Source organism: Delphinapterus leucas, chromosome 2 (genome assembly GCF_059928025.1).
Source record: "Delphinapterus leucas isolate spDelLeu-1000000601 "Yukka" chromosome 2, BTC_Dleu_Yukka2, whole genome shotgun sequence".
Taxonomy (NCBI): domain Eukaryota; kingdom Metazoa; phylum Chordata; class Mammalia; order Artiodactyla; family Monodontidae; genus Delphinapterus; species Delphinapterus leucas.
This window is the reverse complement of record NC_143130.1, coordinates 128,565,873-128,588,485: the sequence shown is the minus strand read 5'-3', so window position 1 is coordinate 128,588,485 and position 22,613 is coordinate 128,565,873. Positions and strand designations below refer to the sequence as shown.

The 22,613-nt window shown below is 33.1% G+C and overlaps 1 protein-coding gene across 1 annotated transcript in view; it reads left to right on the top strand.

The window, feature by feature from the left end:
• The window catches only part of MDGA2 (MAM domain containing glycosylphosphatidylinositol anchor 2), a 273,598-nt gene extending 269,045 nt beyond the window's left edge, over positions 1 to 4,553 (top strand). Inside the window, exon 12 of the mRNA XM_022570646.3 lies at positions 806 to 4,553. Within this exon, the coding sequence (XP_022426354.2) occupies positions 806 to 894 (89 nt within the window). The 3' untranslated portion in view covers positions 895 to 4,553. The remainder of the gene's footprint in view (positions 1 to 805) is intronic.
• The last annotated feature ends 18,060 nt before the right edge of the window (positions 4,554 to 22,613 follow it).

Here is a 22,613-nt window from a genome sequence, read left to right as displayed (position 1 = left end):
ATTGTTTGTCTCCTATTTTCAAAACCCAGCTCACTCCTAGGTGAGAGCCATTTTGTAACTTAAGGTAGGTTAATGAATTATTGGGCTTGCCTATGTTAGTCCTCCTAGGTAAGCTATACATTCTAAGAGGTATCATCTGTACATGAATTTTACTCGAAATACCAGCTACAGTAGGAATCTCAAGGCAGATTGGTGAAAGAGATTTTTTAGTTAGAATGGACTTCATAGCACTTTTAAAAATTACACTAAGGAGAAAATTATTTACCCAATTTATAGATAATAGACTGATCCTGATATGTATAATCCACTGTTTGCAGTAGTTAATTTCTCTACCCATAACAATCCCTACCAGGTTTTCATAAAGGGTAGTTTTTCTTTCAGTGGTCTTTAAGCTTAAACATTCCTGAAAGCTTAAAAAGAAAAAAAATGAAGCTGAACTTTTAGATTTTTGAGAATTTTCTATGTATGCATGCCTTCATGTGGCTAGCAGAACTCTGAGGTTGAGCTCAGCCATAGACTCACATAAATATCTTCTGAACAGGTTTAGTAGCATAGCATATCAATTTAAAATTTGAAAATATTTTAATTTTATCAAATGCCTCACCGTATATTCAAGTTATTTTCCTTTTCACTTGTCTTGGAAGTGAAGCTGATAAATAAAACAAACCAAAAAACAAGTGTTTTCCAAAAATATCTTCCATATACTAAAATTGTTTTATTTGTTCACCGAAGTTGTATTGGTAGCTACATGGAATACTTACTCTCCTTTTAATGATTTCTTGGCATTTACTTCCCTTGTCTTTAGATTCCGTTGATGGTGCTGTTGGAATTTTAGTACATATATGGCTTTTTCCGGTTATCGTCCTCATCTCTATCTTAAGTCCTCGAAGGTGACCTTACCCTGGCAGAGGCTATAAAAGATTCACCAGGCACTGGCATGAAGAAAGAGTCTTTGTAAATGGACATTGAAAAAACAAACTACCAAAGATTCCTCCACTGACTACTGACTCAAAATAAAATAATAAAAACAAATTTTTTAAGCACTGGGGATAAAAAGACATCATGGAAATATAACTTATTCCGCACTACAAATAAAAGAAAATCTTGACCTGAGTAGAGAAGAGACCTTCAGGTGCTTTTGTGGCTAAAAAGATTACAGCGTCATCTGATCATCTGGTTGAACTCGGGGAAAAAAAAAAAAAAAAAAGCTATAGAAATCCTTGTCAAAGCACAAAGTCATGGCTGGTTTTGTTTCAAATGAATAGTTTGCTTGTTACCATGGAAACCTAATGGCCTGCCAACAAAAACCTCACTGTAAACAGGGTACGTGAAGAGCTGGCATTTATTTTCCTTTTTAGAAGGTTTTGCATAGAGAATTAAATAAATGTAGGCCCTTTTACCTTTGGTTGTTACCATTCCTTGAAAATAACCTGAACTCAGAATTATTTACAACATTCTTCTTCCTCCCCACCTTATCCCCATCCCACCTTTATTATTATTATTTGTTTTCCTCCCATGGCTAAGCTAGATAACTGTATGCTGTCTCTTTTTGCATGCACTACTATCCAGGATGGTAAACCTGGGCTTACATATTACACAGGCTTATCGGAGTTTGCTTGCGGCCACTTGAACACCCAAACTAAGTCATCTGTTCCAACGAAGAAACCAAACCATCATCTTTTATAAATTGCCATGGAAACCAAGTGCCTTCAATGAAACAAGCCTGAATAATTTTCAACTCAGAAGTCTGCACTGCTAAGAGTGGTTTGTGTAAAACTGTTTTATAAACAAACTACAGAGCCTAAATGTGCAAATTACAGGCAAGACAACAAAGCCGCTTCTGAAGAAGAAAGGACCGAAGCTGCTGCGTAAGCCCATGCAGACAAGATATTTGTTGTTTGACCTCCTAGACAGCCATGGCCTTTCGGCTTATTGTCCATTAGAAAATAACTTCCATTGAGACCAGACATGGGAGCAACACTTTTTTCTTCCAGGTTATTAAATGGGTCAACCAGAGCAAAAGGTTGTTAAGATAATACTTAGCGCAGAAGGTGGTAAAACAGGAGTGATTTTTTACTCTAACCTCCATTTGAAATGAAATTGGCCCTAGCTTTAGAGGGAACAAGAAAATGTTTGTGATTGCAGTACATACAAACTCTACAGTGGAACTGGGCCTGAAAAAATCTGGCTTTATTCTAGACACTGAGGGTAATATGCCTCTGCCCGTTAGTCAGACTCTGTGAAAATTGTGAAATATTATTTTATTATTTTACCAAGATTAAAAAACACTTTTACAAAAAAACAAAAACCTGTAAAAATGATTTTGAGCTACCTGAGGACAAATCATACCTTTAACCAGCCAGTTTTCCAATGCATTGTAAATTTCACTTAAACCTGTTGGTTATGAAAATTTGAAGATCTTTTTCCTTAAATTATCTCAGCTTTTAACTTCATTTAAAAAGACTTTTGTCTAAAGAAGAATATTATTATTATTATATGTTCTTTCAACACCCCAGGATTAAAAAAAAACTGATTATGCAAGTAATTGGGATATAAGTATTAAATTATAACATTTGCAAATATTAATATAAAAAGCACAACAAAATGTAGTGGAAAAATGACAAAGCTTGATTTTTTTAAAAAAATAATTCTGTAGAAATGTTTGTGCAAATTCAGTAATCCAACTTAAAAGATAATTTTACAGCTATGTTCAATAAAGCCTCTTTCCAGGTAAGGTATGAAAAGCAGTATGTGTGTTTGTTGAACGATGTTCACTTATCACGAAAATGAGACTAGTTATACAATTTATTGGTTATGTCTCCATGGGATAAATCTTCAGTGCTTCATATACTTTAATGTCTGCAGGAAGAAATTTTGATAGGAAATCTCTGATGCACTCTCCCTTATTTGTAATAGTTGTAAAAAAAAGTCAAACTTTTGAAAGTAAAATATGAAACAAATATGAACTTGGAATTTAATGTGTATTTTCATAGTTAAAGAGGGAACCAGTCTGAATATCCAGGTAATGGTAGAATTGAGCTAAGCCATGTTCTTTAAATTAAGCAGAATAAAGAAATGAATTTTATAACATACTGGAACAAATCAGGCATATTGAAAGAATTTCAAAATTATAGTCACCCATCTATTTTATCAAACCAAAGAGATTAAAGTAAAAATATTCAAGGCACTTAGCTTAACATTTACTAAATCTCCCTTCACCTTGACTTCCATTTTATGTGGCAACTAACCACTTCTCTTCACTATCCCATATTAGCGGATCATATTTTGAAATTGATTTTCTGCGTACTCATTTCTGATAATATCAATGAAGATGTTCTAGATCAAAAGAGAGGCTTAACTCATTGCCGCCTTCTTTCCCTGATCTTTGAGTGAGGCTTTTGCAAAAAACAAAAAAAAATCTACATTCAGCATATTTGGATATACATGTGTCCTTTCCAGGAAAATAATCAAGTCTTTTCTCCTAAGTAACCCTGCACAAAGAAACTGCTGTAAGCAAAAGATTCAGTTCTACTACTAAACATTCATAAAATACTAAAGTCTTTCCATAACCTTTCACACAGTAAGAATACACAAGGCTTCAGAAGTTCATGAGAACCGGCTGGTACTTCAAAAAGTAATTTTGATTAAATGTTTGAGAAATTGCAGATGAGTACCAAGAACAAAGGGGTAAATCAGAAGAACTGCAAAGCAATCAACTTTATTGATATGGTAACAAGTTAAAATATATAACTTTAAATGGGTTCTGGATAACTTATATAAACGAACAAACTTAGAATCAATGTTTTTCACTCCAGAGCAAATGTTTAGTTGCTGTAATTGAAAGGCAATGGATAAAAATGCAAAAATTTTCTAACGGTCAGCATATGTGAAATGTAAATTAAGTATTCCCTTCTTTAATATTAGTTATAATAATGACAACTTTAAAGCGCTTACATGTTTACCAACTGCCTTCCTTTTCCTAATACTTTTTTGTTTATGAGTTGAAATCTCCAATGTATTCCTCCTTTTCCTTTTTGATAACACATTTTAAGTGTAATTGATGGCAATATTTTGTTGTTGTTGTTCTTTCGTAGGAAGGCATTAGGCAATGGAGCTTTTAATTTCCTGGGAGAAAGATTATATCATGTAATCTCCTACTGCCAGTAGTTGATCCCAATTAATTAGAAGCATTACTTTTTTTCATCAGTTCAGAGACGATTGTTTCTCCACATTTTAACATCTCTGCAATCAGGCTATTTTAATTATAATTAGCAGCATTTCTGTGTAGTGATATATAAAATAATAGTGCATCCTAAAAACATGGCATCTTATGTACTGAAATTCACCAATGTTACCATAAGTGTCAAATCATGCCCAATGTTATTACTTTTCAGTAGTAATAATAGCCCCTTCGTATTTGTAGGATTATATTAAATACTCATTGAATACACATTATTTAAAAATAACATAACTTTTATTTTGTGCTTTTTAAAAATCTGAGTCTTCTCTTACATGCATTATATACATACCTAGCCCTGCTTTCTTTTTCTTTTTTTCCTGCTACCTATTTTTTAGTTCTATTATGAATTACAGTATGCCATGTATCCCTGGATTAAAATTTTTTCTGGTTTTATGTGATTCATAGCACTTAGTAGGTTAGAAGTTTGGCCTGCCATTAAATTTTCTTTAAGAGATTTGAAAAATGCATGGTGCATTACAATGTCATGTAATAGGCTAAACTAATGGTACTTCATTTCATCTACATCACAGCATCAACTTTGACATAGCAATGAATTGTGATAATTATAATAATGAGAATTACAAACCAGCTGGTCAGTTACATCATGTTACAAATGGTAAAAAATAATGCCATTCTTTACTTTTATATTGTAAAATATGACAAAATATGAATGACAGCTATACTAACTTTTCACCAAACATGCATTTTTATTTTAAAGACTTTATAATAAACGTATCTGTCAAAATGTGTAATTTGAAGAACAATTAATTTAGTTCTATCCTTAAGACTGTATGAAACTGGCTGTGGTGTTTTTCATGATCTATTTTTGTTTGTTTTGATTAGTGATTTGAGATACTGATAGACTACATAACCTGAGTTTGATAGAATGCCTTCAAAGGATTCTATTGAATGCATGTTCTTTATCAAAAAACTTTTTTTTAAATGTGCCTTTCAAAGATAAGAGCCTCTCAACAGACATTTAAACTGGAAAAATTTTATTCCGAATTCATTTTCCTCTTGGGTGATGACGACTTCTTACTAATTGCTTCGTCTGCGTCTCAACAAAGCAGAAGGTATACTCTTCTTGCAACTGGGTAGTTGATGTCAATGAGGAGTTATTGCATTTTCTGTGAAAACAATAAAATCATAGGGTTCAATCCCAAGCTATTTCCTTTCCGACAATGTTCCCTTTGTGGTTAACTAGCTTACTTAGTTTTCTTAGTGCTTATTTTTAAAAAGCAATGTCTCTGACATTTTCTACTTCTACTTAGAAAAGCTACCACAGAATGATCAGAACTTCTTTTCAAATCCGGTATAAAAAGTTCTCTGCTGAGTATCCATAATATTTATAAGTAAATATATATGTTATTACATAGAAAAAGTAAGACTTAAAAACTTGACATTTTAATGTGAAATATGCCAGTTCAGAATCCATCTATCATAAGTTTATGTCTGTTTGGAAACAGAAGTGAAAGTTAGGGAGAGATAAATATTCCATATATTTGTATATGGACTACTTTATTGACATTATTAATATAAAGCTTAATAAATTATGATTGGTGATTTCATTACCATGAACCTACATTGAGTATATTGGAATTAAGGAATTGGAATTCAAAATTTCAATAGGGCAGGGGTTAAACTCTGGGTAGAAACTGAAATAGTTTTCTTAAAGGAATATTTACAACTGATTGAATTTCATTTCAATTGTACTAATTTTCCATAAGATGAGCTAAAATGTATTCTTATTTTTCAATAAAATTATGGGAAATTTTATGAAATGGGGATTAGCATATTAGTTTCAGTTTGTTTTCGTATGGCTTTTAATTGTTGTCCTGGATTTCCAGGATATCATTTTTATTTCTTGAGACATCAGTATATTTAAATGTATACGTTTAATCAAATATACATTGTGTTAAATTCATATCGAATATTAGTTACATTTTAGATCTCAAAGTTTAGATTTAACTTACTTTTCCTTTTGATATTTTCCTTCTGCAGATAGCTGTATGTTATTTTCCCTTGGATTTTCTTTCAATAAATGAAATAATGTTAAATACTCTGTTAGCGTTTTGGGGAAATTTCTGCTGTCAATAAGCACTGAAGTTAGAAACAAAAAAATATTTAGAATAGCAATTATATTTTCAAATTAAGATGAAAATGCCATCATTTCTCTCACTATTAAAAAGCTTTTATAGACTTAACACTGCAGTGGAGCACAATTAGCCCGTTAAAGATATGTGTTGATTTTCACATCCTTTGTGAGGGATCATTTATAAGATTGTGTTAAACAAGTAGCCACTAAAATCTTCCTGAATGAACTGTGATTTAAGAATGATGGTTCAATTTGGTAACTGTGGGCTTCTGTATGGTATGTGAATAACTGACTGCAGATCAACAGTACTGCTGTTTTCCAGGATGAAAGTTTTAATCACATATTTCACAGCGGCACTGTAGGCTAAATGTGGGCCTTCCGAGAGAAATAAATAATACTGCTTGACAACGATTTGACTGAACCAAAGTATAAATGGAATCCTAAACCTTGCTTATTATTGTTTCCCTACTGCCTATTTAGCTTAGTTTTTTCTTCATCTTTGTTATTATATCTCTAAATATATCCATGAAATTTTGGAAATACAGATGCAATTAACATTAACAGACCTAGTAACCATCTTTAGAAATCAACTCCCTAACTGCTCCCTAAGTGCATATTAAAGTACTGTTTATTCTTCATAAGCTGTTTTGTTTAATAGTCAAATTAAGGACTTTGTCCATATTTGATTCCTATAGTACTTATATTCCATTAAATTATTATTTAGTAGTCTGCATATCTGCTTCCCAGCTGAAGTTGTAACCTCCTCCATGGCAAGGACTATGTCTTTTCACAAATTTAAGAGCTTCCAACTTACATAGGTTCTATAGAGATTATTGAATTAATGATTACTGAATTAATCCATGATTTAGACCTGCATTTAGAATGGAACTTATTCAATGAATGTAGGAAATAAGCAGTAATATCATCTTTCAGTTATAAAATCAATGACATTTCACGGACAGAAGACATCTATGTGCTGAGAAAAATGAGGAGTCGAGGAAAATGAAACATCAGTTTAAGCATTTCCAACACAATTTTCTGGCACTTCTTAGTTTAACAGAAAATGATTGTATTTCTTAATAAAAGGGCAAAGGTTGTTAATGTTTCTGCAAACAAAATCATTATATGGTTAAACTAAGGAAAAGGAGGCTAATTCTGCATTCTGTTTTGTGTTAGATGCCATCCTTATACGTGAGAATAATATGACATAGAATCTCTTCTTTTAACCAAAATGTATTAATTATAGAATATTATGCTTAATTTTACATTAGGGAGATCACGTGAGCTAAATTCAGTCTTAGCTCCTTTGTAGAGTTTGTTGTAGTATATATGTTTTGGGATCCAGTCATCCACTAAACATGATACGAAGTATATTTTAATATGCAAATATTTTAAAGGGTTGTATAATAATTTGAATTATAAAACACAATTATAAAAAAAGATATTTATTTAGTTCTGGGTAATATTTTAGGTGCAAAAACTAGACTTGTACACATGGGACAAAATAATGAGAAAGAAATTTATTTTCAAAATTGGTAACAGTGTTGAACAGAGACGACTATAATTTTATTATTTTGTTTCAGCTTTGAATTATATGTCTCAATTTCCAAAATTGACACAATTCAGCAGGCTAATGAGCCCAAAATAAAAGATGGTACAGTGCTAGTATGTGGCAAATAGACAATAATTAATAGTTAATTTACAAAAATAAGTAGTACACTGTTATAATTTTTTAATGAAACAAACATGCATCTTTTATTTTTCATTTAGTTTTTGACAATATCATATACAAAAGTGGGATTTTATGTGTGCTCAAAAGGCCTTTACAGTGCAGGAGTATCTGAGGGCACTGGAAGGGTATCCATTCTGAATCAACATCCCACACCAGGAGTGAGATTCCTCACTCAGCAGTCCATTCCTTCATGCCTGGTGTTGCTTTCTCCATTTAGTCTTCTTTCAAACTATAAATATTCCCATCAGGAAAACATATTAGTCCCTAATATTTGGGGGTAACATTTTATCAGCTCACAGTCTTCAAATATCTAGCAAAATTGACTGAGTAAACCCTGGACCTACTGGAAGGGGCTAAGGAACACGAAGGAGATGCATGCAGAGACGAGAGGTACAGGATTTCAAAGACTACATTCATTTCACAGTTTTTCTGAGGACAGGTCCAGATTACATATCCAGTATATAAAATAGAGATAGAATGAGAGGAATGTCAGGCTGTCCGACACAGGCAAAGGTTCAAAGAACAGAGTGAGAGAGCTTCTAGGACAGAAACATAAACAATGAAGTCACAGAGAGGGGACAGTGTGAATAGATGTGGATGATGCATTTAAAAATGAAACTGATCAAACTAGATTGTTCACACCAGTAGAAAGGAGAGAAAAGGAAAATTACATAACAAGATGCATTCTGTTGAGGGTCATAATCTAAAAAATGAAAATAAAATGTTTAGATCAAGTAAGTTTGAAAAGGAACTACAATAAATATATATACAAATATTCACCACATGCTCCTCCTGCTTTCTCTTCTTTCCTTTGCAGTGACTATGGTTACAACATGGCTTCTCTGTCCACTTTCTCCTTCCTGGTTATGTGGACTCACAGTACGTAGGTTACTTCTCTGTAAATTTTCCTTTGAGATGTACTTCAGCAGGCGAGTTCCTGTTTCAGACTGCCTCTGTTCATACTCTTTCTGCACCACTTTTTCATTATACAATTTTAGTTTTAGTTAACTTATTCAATGTCCCTAACAACTCAGTTTCCTCCCCTGTAAAATAGGAATAATATCATCGGTAATAATATAGTATTTCATAGGATTGCAAGGAGGCTCAAATGACATAAACTACATAAGACACTTAATTTCCTAGAACACAGTAAGAATTAATGAACAGTTTTTACTGATATGCATGCTATTCTTAGAGAAGGAAGAAGAGAAAGTTGAGAATCATGACATCTGTTACCTTCCACATATGCCAAGTTTGGAAATGAGCATTTTCAAATTGTTTTCACTCTCTCTAATAATCTTACTTCGAGCCCATGCATATGCACACATTCATACATACATGTCATTAATATGATTTATCATTTTCCAAGTGTTTTCACACACATTGTTTCATCTGTTCTAACCCAAAATGTTTGGTGACTTCCCCGCGGTGGGTGTGAATTGAGGTATGATGGATGTCGTCCTGTCCTCTTTCCATCACCTTGCCTCTCACAGCATGTATATGGGCACCTGTTCACAGTGACCCAGGACTGAAAAGAACAGTGTTTAATAAGCAATGTCTTTTGTTTTTTATTATCCAGGGAGCCTCCATACTATATGAAATCTAAAACAACATTATTTTGTGTACCACTAAGAAGAAAAAGAACCACATTTTTACTGTGATTGTAAGACACCATAAGTTATAACAGGCAGTCCTATTTCAGAGATGTCAAACTGTGAAAAAATTGAATCTTAAGATTAATGAAATATGACATCATTTTTAATGTACTAGATATTTCATTTGAAACTTACAGAAACCTGCTTTGTGTATTATAATGCAGTTGGACTCTGTCTTTAATGTGATTCAAAAGCTTCTAGAATGGTTGTTGAAAATACAGATTCCAGAGTCTTGGCACCAGATGTTTTGAGCTAGAGGGAGAAGACGGGGGTTTTTTAACAAGCCACTTAAATAATTCTGACATTTGTGATTAAAAGAGCCACAATCTGATAAAGATTGGTGTAGTGGAAAGAATATAAGTTCAAATCCTGATTTTTACCACTAGTAGCTGTGTGACCTTGAGCAGATGTTTTAAAAGCCTTGAGCCTTAGTGCTCTCGGAGACACCATAGAGCGGTCTGGAGTCAGACTGCCAGGTTCTTCATTATGTAATCTCCCTCAGTTCCCTTATCTATAGCGTGGGGTTATCTAATTAATGAGCTAATATGTGTAAAACATGTAGAACATTGCTGGTCTATAACAAGCACCACATAATATCTTGCTCATCTGCAAAATTGGGATAGTAATAACAGTACTCGCCTCAATGCCATGATGAGTAAATGAGGCAATGCATCTCAAGTATTTGGTAAAGAGAAAAGTGTTTTGTTTTGTTTTGTTAGATATTGGCTTAACAAAGTAAGATCTTTCAAAATAAATTCTTTAAAACTTCTTTTCATGGCTAATCCTTATTTCCTTTTCCTTGTTTTCTTGAAGATGGACATCTTGAAGACGGACAAGGAAAAATTTTCTATAGTATTTGAATGTTCTTATTTATCTGGCATGAAGTATATTAGCCCTCCAAATGACATAGGCCCTATGGCATTACTTTATAATGTAAATGATTTTTTGAATAATCACGCTTATTTTAGGATATAAAAAATTGTTAGAAAAAGTAGACAATTGTTAGTAAATAAGAACAAGTTTGACATTCTTCAAAAGTTACCATTGATATTTACATATGTGTTGATGTTCTAGACAGAAATGCTGCTCAATTTTTAAAATAAACTTTTATTTTGAGATAATTATAGATTCATTGTAGTTGTAAGAGTTCATATAGAGAGATCCTGTTTCCCGAGTGATAACATCATGTATGTGTATGTGTGTGTGTGTGTGTGTGTGTGTATTTAGTTCTGTGTATTTTAAAAAATTAATTAATTTATTTATTTTTTGGCTGTATTGGATCTTCATTGCTGTGCGCAGGCTTTCTCTAGTTGCGGCGAGCGAGGGCTACTCTTCCTTGCAGTGCGCGGGCTTCTCATTGCGGTGGTTTCTCTTTGTTGCGGAACACAGGCTCTAGGCACGCGGACTGCAGTAGCTGTGGCACACGGGCTCAGTAGTTGTGGCTCATGGGCTCTTAGAGCTCAGGCTCAGTAGTTGTGGCACACGGGTTTAGTTGCTCCATGGCATGTAGGATCTTCCTGGATCTGGGCTCGAACCTGTGTCCCCTGAATTGGCAGGCGGATTCTTAACCAATGCACCACCAGGGAAGTCCCTAGTTCTGTGTATTTTTATCACATCTGTAGGTTCATGTATTCACCACCACATACAAGGTGCACAGTTCAGTCACCACAGGAACCCCTGTAGTGTTGCCATTTTATAACCACATCCACTTCCCTTCTGCCTCCCCTCCTCCAACGCATCCCATAATCATGGCAACAACTAATCTGTTCTTCATTTCTACAATTTTGTCCTTTCAAGAATGTTATATAAATGCTATCAAACACTATATAAATTGGGAGGATTGGCTTTTTGCATTCAGCATAATTCCCTGGAGAATTATCCATGTTGTGGCATGTATCATTAGCTTGTGCCTTTATATTGCAGAGTAGTATTGCAAAGTATGAATGTACCAGTTTGTGTAACCATTCACCCATTGAAGGGCATCTGTGTTGTTTCCAGTGTTCAGTTATTACAAATAAAGCTGCTATGAACATTCACGTACACATTGTTTTGTGAACATAAGTTTCCATTCCCAAGAAAAATGTTCAGGAGTGCAACTGCTGGCTGGTATGGTAATTGTATGTTTAGCTTTATAAGAAACTACCAAATTGTTTTCCAGAGTGGGTGCACCATTTTCCATTCCCATTGGCAATGTATGAGTAATCCGATTTCTATGCATTCTCACCAAATTTGGTGTTGTCACCACGTTTTCTACTTCAATATTCTGATGGGGGTGTCATGATATCACATTGAGGTTTTGCATTTTCTTAACAGCTAATGAAGTTGAACACCATTTCATTTGCCATCTGAATATCCTCTTCTGTGAAATGTTTAGCTACGTCCTTTGTCTTTTTTCTAATTAGATTTTATTTTAATTGTTGAGTTTTGAGAGCTCTTTTTATATTCTACATGTAAGTCATTTGTGGGGTATGTGGTTTTTAAGTAGTTCCTCCCAATTTATACCTTGTCTTGTCATTCTCTTCACATGGTATTTTGCAGAGCAAAAGTTTTTAGTATTGATGAGGTCTAATTTATTTTTTCCTTTTTTGGATTATGCTTGTGGTGTCATCTAAGAACTCTTTGCCTAGCCCTAGATACTAAATATTTTCTCTCTGTTGTTCTTTTAAAAACAATGGTGTCTTTATCCCAAGATGGAAAACTGGACAAATTTTAAGTCCTGTTTTAATGTTAGGTACATTTATTTTAGTTTAACTATATAATATTTTCTCATAGCAATGATGGAAGATGTTTAAACAGAGCAATAAATGAGGTTAACAAATTTAGGTATTTTAGATATTAAATCAAAATTTTGAATGTTACATTTAAAGTTATATGATATGATAATACAACCATATAAAGAGAAGAAAGTTGCATCTCTTCATCTCAAAACATACCAAAAGATTACTGCTTTTATTTTTTTCAAATTCTCCCTAATTTCACTTATAGAAACTGTGTAATTAAAATCAGACAGCCATGCAAATAATCATGTATTAGGTATTGTGGCCACTTATAATAGTGAGAGAACTAGAAACAATATAAATGTCCATCAGTAAGGGCATGATTAAATAAAGCATGGTTGTCCACTCCCATATGGACTCTAGCTTTCACACAGCAGTACAGCCTGAAGACTGCCAATTTTGTGAGAGATTTCTTCAGTGCCTACACGTGCACTATAGTTCAAAAGTGCCAGGAATTAACATCACCACAACCAGCCCTTCCATCACTCAGCACCAGCAGTCCTCATGCCATGCATAATGCCCTAGCTTTCTAGCCCTGAGGGAGAATAACTCCAAAATGCCCATTCTACAGACTCCCAGAGTTCCCCATGGGACCAAGTTCATTATCCTTGGATTAAGAGAAATTTTTTTTTGGTTGCCTTTCCTTCCCTTTATCACTTCCTCATATCCCTATTAGAATTTCCTTGAATCATCTTCCAGAAAAAATATTGCACTGAAGCCTTGTCTTGAAGACTGCTTCTGAGACAACCAAACTAAGACAATTATCTATAGGAGAGAGAAGCAGGCATCTCTTTTTAAAAATGGGCTTGAACTTCATATAACACATAAATATGTTTACTATATATTGTTGGGTTAAAAACATACCTAACATTACATGTAGTCTGATATATTTATAAAAATACATATGCCTCAAACTCGTAACATTCTTCCTGTCTGGTTGGTTTTGTTTAGCAAAGTTTGATTTTCTATTTCATTCCTGGATTCTTAATTTTTTGGACATTAAACGTATGTTAATTTTATAGTCTCAAAAAACATAACAAAAAATCCTAGGGAGAGGAAAGGAAGAAAATGGCTCCGTGTAGGGAAAGATTTTGGGGTTTATTTTCCTTGTTCAAAAGTGGATCTTTTCTAGATTTAGGTGGCCTAGAAAATATAGCTTTATGCATTCTACATGGAGGCATAAGACAGTAAGGAGAAACGCCATGTCCACCTAGTGAGGTCTTAGGGATGTGCTGGCATAGTGAAAACAGAATAATTACAAGGGCAAAATATCATTGAATGTTGCTGCACGCTGGCAGAGGAAATTGGGTAACATTGTAGAGTCAAAATATGCTCTGCTTAATGCAGCATACTTAATTCAAAGTTTAAATTGGGAAATGTTAATTGAAAAAAAGTGAAAATCTTGTTTGTAAGTCAATGAAAACAATAATGTGTATTAGTTATGAATAACAATAAAGAGTTTGCATGCCAGAAGAAATATGCAAAATTCCTGTTTTAGAATATAATATACATGTTCCTCAAGACTATTTTTCTACTTTTATCGCTTCCCTCCTGTACACTAATTATTTGTTGATCTCAGTTATAGTCTCTCAACTGTATTTATTTGTTCTGGAAAATAGTACACTGCACATGAAAGTAATATTTGTCACAAAGAGTGCATTTCTTTTTACCTTTCTGGCCTGGTTAGCTCTGTTGTTTGGGGCATGTGCTAATGAGGCCAGTCCTGTATTTTCAAAAACCCCATCCTAATTAGCTGTGCATAGAGAGATGAACTCTGTGGATGCTCGCTGACAGTCTCAGTCAAACCAGTACTTTTTATTGGTCAGAAATAGGACTATGATTGTGTGGCTAAATTGATGGTTTTCATTATCACAATAGAATAAAAATTTCAAAACCTTGTTTTATCTTGGTGTATTAATAGCCACCACTTCTCCAGTATTCCTCATGCCTAGTATAGCACTAACAGTCATTATAATGTGAGCCAGAAACCTGGGAATCATCCTTGATGCCTCCTTATTCTTCATCCCTATATCCAATCCATCAACATGTCTTGATTTTGCCTCCTAAATATATTTTGAATCTGTCTTCTTGCCACCATTTCTGCTGTCTCTGCCCCAGACAAAGTTACTATGAACTCTCGCTAGGATACTGCATTAGCCTCTCATCGTAGATTTCTGCATCTTACACTGGCACCCTCACTCATTCTTCACCTTGTAGCTTAGGTATATATACATCTTAAAATATAATACAAATATAAGTTCATTCTCCTTCTTGAAACCTTTGAATGGATTCCCATTTCTTGCCAAATAAAAACTGAATTCCTTAAAGCAGCGTAAGAAAACCTGCACGATCTGGCTTCTTTTCACCAATCTAGCCTCATCTTAAACTGGGTACTGGTGCTTCCCAGTACCGATCATATTATGCAGTCTATCACTGGCACTCATCAAATTAAGATGAAGGAATGAATGATTAACCTACCATTCTCATGCTTGCTCATGTTGCTGAAGACACAGATTTTCTTCAGTTTCACCAATGCTGCTTCCATACTCAGGGCCTTTTTCCTGCTTTTCCTATGTTTCAGATACTCTAAGCCCTCTTTCCCCTTTGCCCAGTTTGTTCTTCATCTCAGCTTATACAAGAGTTCTTCTGGGAATCCTTTCTTCATCATTTAGACCAAATCAGTTTCTTCTATTATATATTCCCACTATCTTGTCTTAAAACATTTCTCAAATGTTTAATTGAATATTTGTGTATTGATTATTATGAATTCCCTTACTTTACTGTGAGCTCTATGAAGCCAGAGGAAACATGCTTATTTTGCTTACCATCTTTTTAAAATTCAGAATAAGATATCAAATATTTTGTAAAGCAATGATGAATGACTATATTCCCCCGCTCCGCAACTTTGATCTTTCAGAAGCCAAGTCCAAAGACTTACCCCCTAATTCATTCTGTTTAGTTACTTTTTGATAAAATATTTTTGATAAATGTTCATCACACTTTTTTGAAATAACCAACTTTTTAAAATTATCAACATTGGTATATGTTATAGTATTTGCTGGCTTTTCCTGATTGTTTTGGATAATATCTATTGCCTGCATGCCACATATTCCTTCTTCCATCTTTAACTGTAAATATTTTCCAATGGTCTAAATTTTTTTTTTGGTCCCATCCCATCCACTACCAAAAAGCCCTTCAATGGATGATGTTCAAATTGACCTTACTCTCCAAGCCTGCATCTTTTATATAGATTCAAGATTTATGCTGAATTCTACTCTCTATAGTCCAAATCAGTAATCCCTAAAAGCATTTTGATCCCTAAAAAACAAATTTTTCTCCTGAATTTTCAAATTCTTCTTCTGAATTCTCTGTCTCATTAATTTGACCACCATTGGTGGTCAAATGCTACCATTTTCCAGTGAACTATGTTTAACTATTCTCAAAACCTGTAGAATCACCTTTGCCTCCATTTCCCTTGTATCCTAAATTTAATCAGCAGTGCTTCCTCATTTCTGTCATCTTTAACTCTTTTTAAATTCCATTCTGCTTTTCACCAAAAATGACTGTCCGGACAGTGTAAGAGCATCCTAACTCACGTCATTGCCTTTATGTCCCCTGTTCCTAAATTCATCATCATAACTGTGTCAAATTGGTCTTCCTAAATAGAGTCCCACTGCTTTACAAGAATGTGGAGTCTCAACATATTGGTCCCCTTCTCAGGAATTCTTAGTGTCTACCTTTTATATACTGACTAAGGTACAAATGCCTAAGTGTATACCCACAAACTTTCTTAAATGTTTCTGATACATCTTGCCAGATCACTATACACTGAAATTTTACCAGAAAGCATACATTTCCTAGAACATATTCACCCTTTCTAAATTCTTTGAGTTTTATCTTACTATTCCACTTGACTGAAGTGACTTCTAGCTTATGGTCTTGGGAGTTGGGAGTGGGGAGGTGGGGGGAGGGGAAAGTCCTACCCATTCTTGGACATTCATGTCAAATGCTACTTTTTTACCTGATACCCTTCTCGAAATTCATAACATCTTTTGGCATCTCTTTTATGGAATAGATATTTTGCTTTATATTATAACTTTTGGGCCCTTGTCTTATTTCCTTAATAGAGACTGTAAGCTCCTTAAGAGCAGGAATTATTTTTTATTCATTTTATGTTCCCTGCAATGCCAGTTTCACAAATTGGCATATACTAAGTGCTCAATTAATATATATTCATTGAATTAAACTAAATATGTAGGAAAACAAACTAACAAAAATGTATATATATAGAGAGAGAGAGAAAAAATATTCAAGAAATGACTGAAATTTGTACCTCAGAATGTATATAATAATTTATTGTTCCTTCTGTATCATTTGTTTTATTACAGAATTTAATAATATTATTTTATAGGATTTAATTGTCTTCAATTTTTCTAACAAAACATTAATGTGATGTTCCCAAACTTTCTGTGAGATAGAACAAATAATAGCATGCCCAGTCTATAGACAAGGAAACCATAGCACAGGGATTTTATAACTAATCTACTTAAAGTAGCATGACTGATAACAAAGCCAGAACTAAAATCAGGGTCTTTTGACATTTGTCACCATAACATACTCTCTCCTAATCTCAGTATGATTTGTTTGCAGATTAAACAAATATTAAAGTGAATTAATATTTAAATGGAATGTAATGGTTTAAGTTCTGTTTTCTTTAAGTTTATAATATATGTAGAATATATTCTGCTGGACATTCTGAAAGATGATAGGAATATTGGAAAAACTTTATTATAAAGAGAATGCCAATAATTAGAATGTATCAGTTATTCACAGTTATGTATACATGCACACACAATTGGTTGTGTATATATGTGTATATCAGCATGTATACATATATAACATCTGACTGAAAATTCTAGTCACATAATTATCTTTCCCAACCTTTTTGTGATTTTAGAAGAAGGGTTTTAGTGACTCTCTCAGAGGCCATACTCATCTCTTGATAATAAATCATTAATCCCTATATCATATAGTACCTCAAAGGAGACAAATGGAGAAAGATTTACATTCTCATCAAAATATAATCATGTTCATTTTAGTTTGAAATTATCTGTAGCATATCAGCATAAAATAAGGCTCATATAACTGCAACCAGTTCAATTATTCTAGTGTTGTTTGTATACAGCTGCCTGCACATGAATAAACCAGATTCAGATTCTTTGTGACACTTTGCAATTTGGACCTAGAGTCACATTGGAAATTATACAAGGAAGATATGGTGTTTAAACTTCAATAGTCATCTTCATTCATCCTTAGCATTGAATGCAAGCTCAAAAGAAGAATTGAAAATGCCATGGAGGTAACATGAAATGTTCTGATACTAAAAAGTATACAAAAGATTTTTTTCTGACACACTCACACTGAGAGCCTGGTGTGACTAAGGTTTAAATGCATACAAGTGAACTGATGTTGCCAGAGCAATGGCATGATTTAGCTGGAAAGAAAATTTATTTTTCTAATTTCTCCAGAAAAGATTTTGTTGAGAAGTACTATGACTACTTCCATCTGGCTATAAATATCAAAAGGTATTTCTACAATGTGAATTATGTGTTGAAATTGATAGAGGTAAGTTTTATGAGGTAGGGGAGATTGTTTATAATGTTTATATTTATAATGACTAAGAAGAATGTCACGCTTCTTTATAAAAGATTTCCTAATATTGCTACAACTATTTCTTTAAACGAATTTATTTTCTATCTTTTAGATTAGAAAAGTATTGATTTTGAAACTTGATAGGATAAGATCAGTGCTTTATATGAAATGTAATCTCTTCGGTTAGAAGCGAAAGTTCTATTCTAAAAATTGTTTGCTGACAAGGGAAACATTTCAGTCTTTTAAAATAGTTTGAATAGTACAATTTGGTTTGTCAAATGTCTAAGAATTTTTTTTTTAACCTTTGGATTCATTTTCTTTATAATTGTGATTTGATTCAGTCTATAGTGTTGAGGGGAAGGCAGGTGGATTGCCTATAGTAGAGTGTAGGCTTTATAACTCAATGTCGTTGAATTTATAACTGTTCTTCTGCTTCCTTTTCACTTCTGGATTCATTCCTTCAAGTATGCATTATTTTAACAGGTCTATGTAACATGCTATTATGAGCCAGAAAAGGTGCTAAGAACCAGGAATGCATTGTGAATAAGATGGAAAACACTGCCTATTCTCATTAATATCATCAATTTAAATGGACTTTTGCTTTTTTATTTTTAAGGTAATCTAGTCTCAATCTTCTGGGTGGAAAACAGACAGTAATAAACCTTGGGTAAAAATTTATGTGCATGCCTTGCAGAAACTCTATTCAATCTTCAGTAAATATACTTTAAATATACCCCACCCTAGTGTTTCTTCATGTTGATTCCACTCTTGTTTTGCATGACAAAACTTATGAGGATCGTATTGAAAATAGGGTAACACTCTATTTCCACAGATCATTCTTAGAAAGTCTCAGAGGACTTAGCTCATTAACCCAGCATGCTTTATCATGTGAAGCTGTTGTGGTAGCCAAAATGGAGTGATCACAAGTGGAAGGAAGGAATCTTCAGATCACAAATCTAAAGAAAGGATGCTGAAAGGCTCTGTGAAAGTCACATGCTCAAAAAGTCCTCTCTTCTCTTAGCCCTGATATTTTGCATATTTATTAATAAAACTTATAAAACAAATGTATTAAAAATTCTGAAGATGTAACATAAGCAAACTATCTTTTTGTGAGGTTAGCTCTGAACTGCAACTTAAATTTATTTTTAAAAAAGTAATATACTTACCAGGAGCTTAATGAAATCTATGATGCTGTGCAGTCAATTGAGAAAGAAGCTATATTGAAAGAGTCTTCGGTTAAATATGCCTGTTTCTGAAGAAGCTATTACTAGCCTGACTTTCCGTATCCTTAAGTAAAGTGATACCTATCTGATTAGATATTGCAATCAAACCTTCCAGAACTGAGCTGTAACTATAAAGGAAGAGTAACTTAGAAATAAAATCATGGGATTAGGAGGACAACCTATATTTTACTTCAACTCTATTCTGTCCCCAAACTGTAAAAACTGCTGTCAGATTCAATAACTTTGTGAGTGACAACTCTCATAGTGACATTATAGTCAAAGTTGTTTAACTTTTATTTAATCAGTTACTCACTTGTAATAAAATGTTTCTATTTACACCTAATGTGAGAGGCATATTTAAGTTGATGGATGCATGCATCCATCTGTCCATCTACCCATCTATCCATCCATTCACTTAACAACACAAATGAGTGATTTCTATGAGCTTGACACTGGTCCATGTACTAATAACAATGTAAACAAACAAAAATACCTACTCCTATAGAGCTTATATTCTAGTGGAAGTAGAAATACAAGCATCACCACTGCCAACACAAACAGCAAGGAACATAACAACAATAAAATAATTAAATTGCATTATGTGTTAAACAGTGGCAGTGCTATGGAAAAAAAAAAAAACAGCATGAGAGAAAGAAGTGTTGGAATTGTATGATGTTGTGATATCATTTGCCCTTAATAAGTTGGAGAATAATTTAGGAAGTAAATTGATAACAATTCATGATAAAGCACTAAAGAGAAAAAAGCATTCATTATCAAATTACCAAACAATAAAAATTACCTGAAAATTCATCTTTTCTCTTTTACCCATAATGGGGAGATGAGGCAGAAAATAATGAAAACCAAGAACTACACATTATCTAGAACTTATTAGAAACTAAAAAGCTCTCAAATGATTAAAGCTAGTATTTTTATTAAATAGAAAATATAAAATCTTGATATTAAAATTCATGTTTCAAATATAAAATATTGATATTGAAAATCATATGTGCACCCATGATTATTGTACATATCTTCCTTCTGCCATGTCACAAATTTTTTTTTTAGAGGATAGATGAAAATGGCCATTTTTAGATAAGCTCTCACTTTTTGGCCATAGAAAATTGAGAGTTACATTTAAGCCATCTAAAACTTCCAATGTGTCAAATACATTCAGAAAGAAGAAAATCTGAAAGATAAAAATCAAATTACTGCTTACTTATGAAAATTGTTTAAACATTGAATTTAATATTTATATTGTTAGCTTACATTTAGAATGTCTGGATCGTGACAAACCTGCATTGGTTACCTGCAAATATATCTCAATTATTTGCCTTATCTACGTATTGTATACCAAATAACAGCTGGGTGTCTAATGACCTTAAACTGTCCTATACTCAGCAGGACACATATCACAATTTGGCATATGGGTAGAAATGAAATATATATTTAAGTATGTGATACTTTTTACAATCTGTATGCAAATATGTGTAAACCTTTAAATATAGTAATCATGTTTAAAATTAGGCTTCATTCAGGACAATCTTTTGTGCAGAAGGTAATTTAACAAATATTTTTGATAAATAAGAACATGTATTAAAGGAACATCTTGCAAGCAATGAATATTTTGTGTACTTTACCTTATTTGATATGCAGAATAACACTATGAATTTAGTATTACTACTATGCACTATTTAAAATAAATTTGTTATGTTAAGTAAGGTCAAATAGCCTGGGTATGAGTCTTACCTCCACTATTTACTAGCTATTGATCCTATCTATTTACTCTTCTATATGCCTCAATTCCCCCATCTGTAAAATGGGGATAATTATAGTATGTGTCTCACAGACTAATATGAGAATTAAATGAATTAAGACATGTACATTTCTCAGAACAATGTGTTCACATACTTATCACCTAGTATTTGTTAACTACTATGATGGTAGTAGTGTCATAGATAAAGATCTAAAGCTTAAAGAAGCTAATATAGTGTAACTACAAATCAGTTGAGCAAAAGCACAAAATCAAGTCTCTTACCTTCAAATCTTCTATCTTTCCAAAATTCTAGGTGACCTATTACAGCTTGGATGGCTGAAAAGTTGAGTTTCTTCAGATGTAGGAAAAAAAAGAATCATAGGTGTGGGTATATCATCAGGAATCTCTGTCTAAATTAAAACTCTATTTCAAAATGTAATTTTACTTGAATTTTTTTCACTTTTGATTTTTAAATTTTGAAATGATTATTTGAAACTTCATCAGTTTTAGATATCTCTGCCTTTATTATATTATTGTGCAATTGCCTTTAAGAGAATGGATTCAAGGATGTAATATTTTGATAGAAAAAATTAACAAATTAAAAAGAGCACTATATGTATTGAATTAGTCTTATATATTTTTTTCATTTGTATAAATTAGAAATGAACCTTGAGTCCTAGAACTGGCTTGACATTAGTATAATATATACTTTCTTTTGCTACTTCTCTTTGATATCATTTCTGGTGCTAGTCTGTGGTAGGGCATATACAAAAAGAAGCCATTAGCAAGGACTCATCATTACTGACAGGCTTTCCTACCTTCAAAGAGTGTGACTGCAGTAAAGAAATAGAAGAACAACACATAACTCTATTTCCACTTTTCCATCATTCTCTTCCACAGACTTACAACCTGACAATCAGCTCAGACTCTTTCTTAGTTCATCTTCCTGATCATTTTTATTGATTTTGACTTTACTGAGTTCCGGTTCACAAAAGTAAATGACATATAATAATTCTGGGAAAACAGTGGTCTAAATGTATAGGGTCCATCCTAGGAACGTAGGTGAACTTCTGAAGACTTTTGTATTTCTTAATGTATAACTCTTCTCTGTTGATACCTGAAAGATGCCTAACTGGAGCAGTCAGGTAAGGCTATTCCAGATTCTTACAAATTTATTTGATAGGTAACAAAGGCTTCTACCTGCGTCCTCTTAAATGTGTAAAGTTTCAGCTCTCTTAGTCCCTTGCTCTCATGAGTCTGATTTTTATTATACAGAAGAAATAGCATTCCATTAAAATTTGGATTGTGAACTGTGATTTAAAAGCCATCATTTCAAGATTTTATTGACATCTTCAAATATAAATTAGACCATATTATTTATTTAGTTTGATCAGTTTCTTTTTTTTTTTTAAATCTTGCCTCTCTCTCAGAGTTACAAGGATGTGAGAAAGAAGGGTCATAACTTTGATTATTTGACTTCTAAATA